At 43.8% G+C, this 3379-nt stretch overlaps 1 protein-coding gene across 6 annotated transcripts in view; it reads left to right on the top strand.

The window, feature by feature from the left end:
- LOC100945011 (zinc finger protein 480-like) overlaps positions 1–3379 on the top strand; it is a 21541-nt gene that overhangs the window by 12525 nt on the left and 5637 nt on the right. For all 6 annotated transcript variants that reach the window (XM_023507951.1, XM_023507952.1, XM_012812638.2 and 3 more), the window contains one exon: positions 1255–1383. In XM_023507951.1, the coding sequence (XP_023363719.1) occupies positions 1255–1383 (129 nt within the window). The remainder of the gene's footprint in view (positions 1–1254; positions 1384–3379) is intronic.

Consider the following 3379-nt stretch of genomic DNA (forward strand, 5'->3'; position numbering starts at 1 on the left):
AATCCTAGGGCTCTGAGGTAGATGGATAGCTTGACGGGTCCGTGCTGGGGATTCCAACCCGCCACCTTAGGTGTACGTGGCTGGCGCCTTAGCCGGTTGAGCTATAGGCGCCGAGCCTTTATATCCTTCTCTTGCCTGATTGCATTGGCTATAACTTCCAGAACTATTTTGAGTAATAGTGACAATAGTGGACATCCCTGTCTGTTTCTAGTTCAAAGTGGAAAGCTTTCAATTTTACTCCATTCAGTATGTTGTTAACTGTGGATTTGTCATAGATGGCTTCAATCAGCTTAAGAAATGTGCCACTGGCTTGGCGCCTGTGGCTCAAGTGACTAAGGTGCCAGCCACACACCTGAGGTGGTGGGTTCAAATCCAACCCGGGCCCACCAAACAATGATGGCTGCAATCAAAAAATAGCTGGGCATTGTGGCAGGCACCTATAGTCCCAGCTACTTGGGAGGTGGAGGTGGAGAATCACTTGAGCCAAGGAGTTGGAGGTTGCTGTGAGCTGTGATGCCATGGCACTCTACCCAGGGGGACAGCTTGAGGCTCAGTCTCAAAGGAAAAACAAAAAAGAAATGTGCCACCTATGTCTACTTTCATAAGTGTTCTTATTAGAAAAGGATGCTAAATTTTGTCAAATGCCTTTTCTGCATCTATTGAGAGTATCATTTGGTCTTTGTTTTTGCTTCTCTTGATATGATGTATTACACTTATGGATTTGCCTATGTTAAACCAACCTTGCATCCCTTGGATGAAGCCTACTTGATCATGATGTATGCTTTTTTTAGTGAGTACCTTCAATCTATTAGCTAAGATTGTGTTAAGTATTTTTGTGTCGATATTCATTAGTGAAGTTGGTCTGAAGTTCTCCTTTTTAGTTGGGTCCTTTCCTGGTTTTGGAATCAAGGTGAGGTTTGCTTCTTAGAACATTTTGGGGAAGGCTCCTTCTCAATATTTTGGAATGAGTTCTGCAGTATAGGTATGAGCTCATCTTTTAAAGGTGTGATTATGGCAGACTTAAAAGTCTAGTTTCCTGTTTTCTCCTCTGATCCTTTAGATTCATTAGTTCTTGGCAGAGAGCTCTGTGTTTGCATAGCACAGTTACACATACAATCAGAAGGTGTCCCTCTATGGATGAATTTGTGAAATGTTTTCCTTTGTCCTTTTGTAATGTCCTCTGTTTTAACTAACCATAGGGCTTGGATTTTGGGAAAGCCACAGCACTTCTTGATTCCTTATTTTTGTAAGCAGGACTCTTGCTTCCTGACCTGACTGTTCTCTCCATGTTGGAGGAAGGGAAAGAGCCCTGGGTTTCGGAGACTGAAGTGAAAACACCAAGAAATTCAGACTGGGAGGAATGGATCAAAGGTGTGCACTCAGGTAAGAGCTCAGGTGGGCACAGGGAAAGCCATACTATTACACAGTGTGTGGGAAAGTCTGCAAGTTGGGGGTTATGTGGATGAATAAAAGGTTAAATCATGTGAACTCTAAGCAGAAATCTTTGTTTCTTTTTACCACTCTGTTCATTAGACATAGAATAGTTTATTTCTTGCCCTCCAAGGGTGCTGTAGCTCATACAGAGACCAAGGCAAATTCTTTTTTTGAGACACAGTTTCCCTATGTCGCCCTTGGTAGAGTGCTATGACATCACAGCTCGCAGCAACCTCAAACTCTTGGGCTTAAGTGATTCTCTTGCCTTAGCCTCCCACTTAAGTAGCTGGGACTACAGGTGCCTGCCACAACACCCGGCTATTTTTTGTTGTAGTTGTCATTGTTATTTAGCTGGTCCAGGCCGGGTTCAAACCCGCCAGCCTGGGTGTATGTGGCTGGCACCGTAACCTCTGTGCTACAGGCACTGAGCTACAAATTCTTTATTTTATTGGATAAGACCTCTGTGACCTCTTTGGACTGCTAACTGTGTGACACAGGGAAGGCCATTTCCAAAGGGTCTCTTTCTCTTGTCCTGTGTCCTTCTGTATATCATTATATCTGGTGCTTGGTTCTCTGTCCATAGAGGTCAGAGATGAGACTGTGAAAGACTTGATGCCTTGACCTCTTCAGATTCCACCCAATTTCCTGTACTTGGAAAACCTAATCAGGGTATGGGAAACCAACAGCACATAGCTGTCTGCAGCCCTCTCTACCTGTTCATGTCAATATCAGATAAAATAAAGCCAAAGTGTTTTTCCTGTTTTCCCCTGCCACTCAACACAGAATGTCTCTCTTCTGATCAGCAAATTTTGTTAGGTTTCTCCCCACCAATAACCAAATTTTGGTGGCCATCAAAGGGTTTCCTGTACTTCATTTCTGACCCTGTCTACCTGGAGTTAGAGTCAGATCCCACAGGCTGAGGCTGCATCCTCAAGCCTGCTCCCCACCTGATATTCTACTTACAAGCCAGCTGTTAGTTGGAGGTGCTTTGAGACCCTGGTCAGGTATGATTATTTGCTACATTGGCTCAAAGATCTCAGTGACACACTTTCTGTGCCTTTGGTTTATTATAAGGGACATTTGAGAGGATACAGATGAACAGCCAGTTGAAGAGGCTCATAGGGCAAGGCTTGTTTGCTGGGTGCCCCACCCTCCAGGCACATCCATGTGTTCAGCATTTGGAAGTTCTCCTAACTCCACAGTGCTGGGGTTTTATGAAGGTTTCATCTTGGGATGATTGATGTTAACTCAGAATCCAACTCTGTCCCCTTGCTTAGGGATGAAAGTTTCAGGTTTCTAATGATAGCTTCTTCTTTCTGGTAACCAGTCCTACAGGACATCATAGTGGTGTCCTCATTAGAATATATGACATTCCTGTCACTGCAAAAATCCAGGATATTAGGAGTCTCTGGGAATAGACCCATATTATATTTCTTCTTATTTCACAAGGACCACTGAAGCATTCTTTAATTCTGCCTTTTTGTTTGTTTTAGACAGAGTCTCATGCTGTTGCCTTGGGTAGAGTGCCCTGGTATCATACCTTACTGCAACCTCAAACTTTTGAGCTCAAGACTTCCTTTTGTCTCTGCCTCCTGAGTAGCTAGGATTGCAAGTGTGTGTAACAACGACTGGCTAGTTTTTCTGTTTTTAGTAGAGACAAAGCTCATTCTTGCTTAGGCTGCTCTTGAACTGTGGAGTTCAACTCACCTGCCTCAGCCTCTCACAGTGCTAGGATTATAGGCATGAGCCACTGTGCCTATGTCCTTCAGTTCAGCTTTGTCCAGGAGTTACTGGGTAAGAGGGTACTGTATTGGTTATTCTGAGATTACATCTGAGCAAAGGGAAAACTCAGGACAGAAGGGTTCTGTGGATCCGCAGTTCCACATGGGGAGCATAGCTCACTGGAAGAGACTCCATCTCAAAAAAAAAAAAAAAAAAAAAAAAA

The sequence above is a fragment of the Otolemur garnettii genome, unplaced genomic scaffold (assembly GCF_000181295.1).
Source record: "Otolemur garnettii isolate 467f Iridium unplaced genomic scaffold, OtoGar3 scaffold00212, whole genome shotgun sequence".
Classification (NCBI taxonomy): domain Eukaryota; kingdom Metazoa; phylum Chordata; class Mammalia; order Primates; family Galagidae; genus Otolemur; species Otolemur garnettii.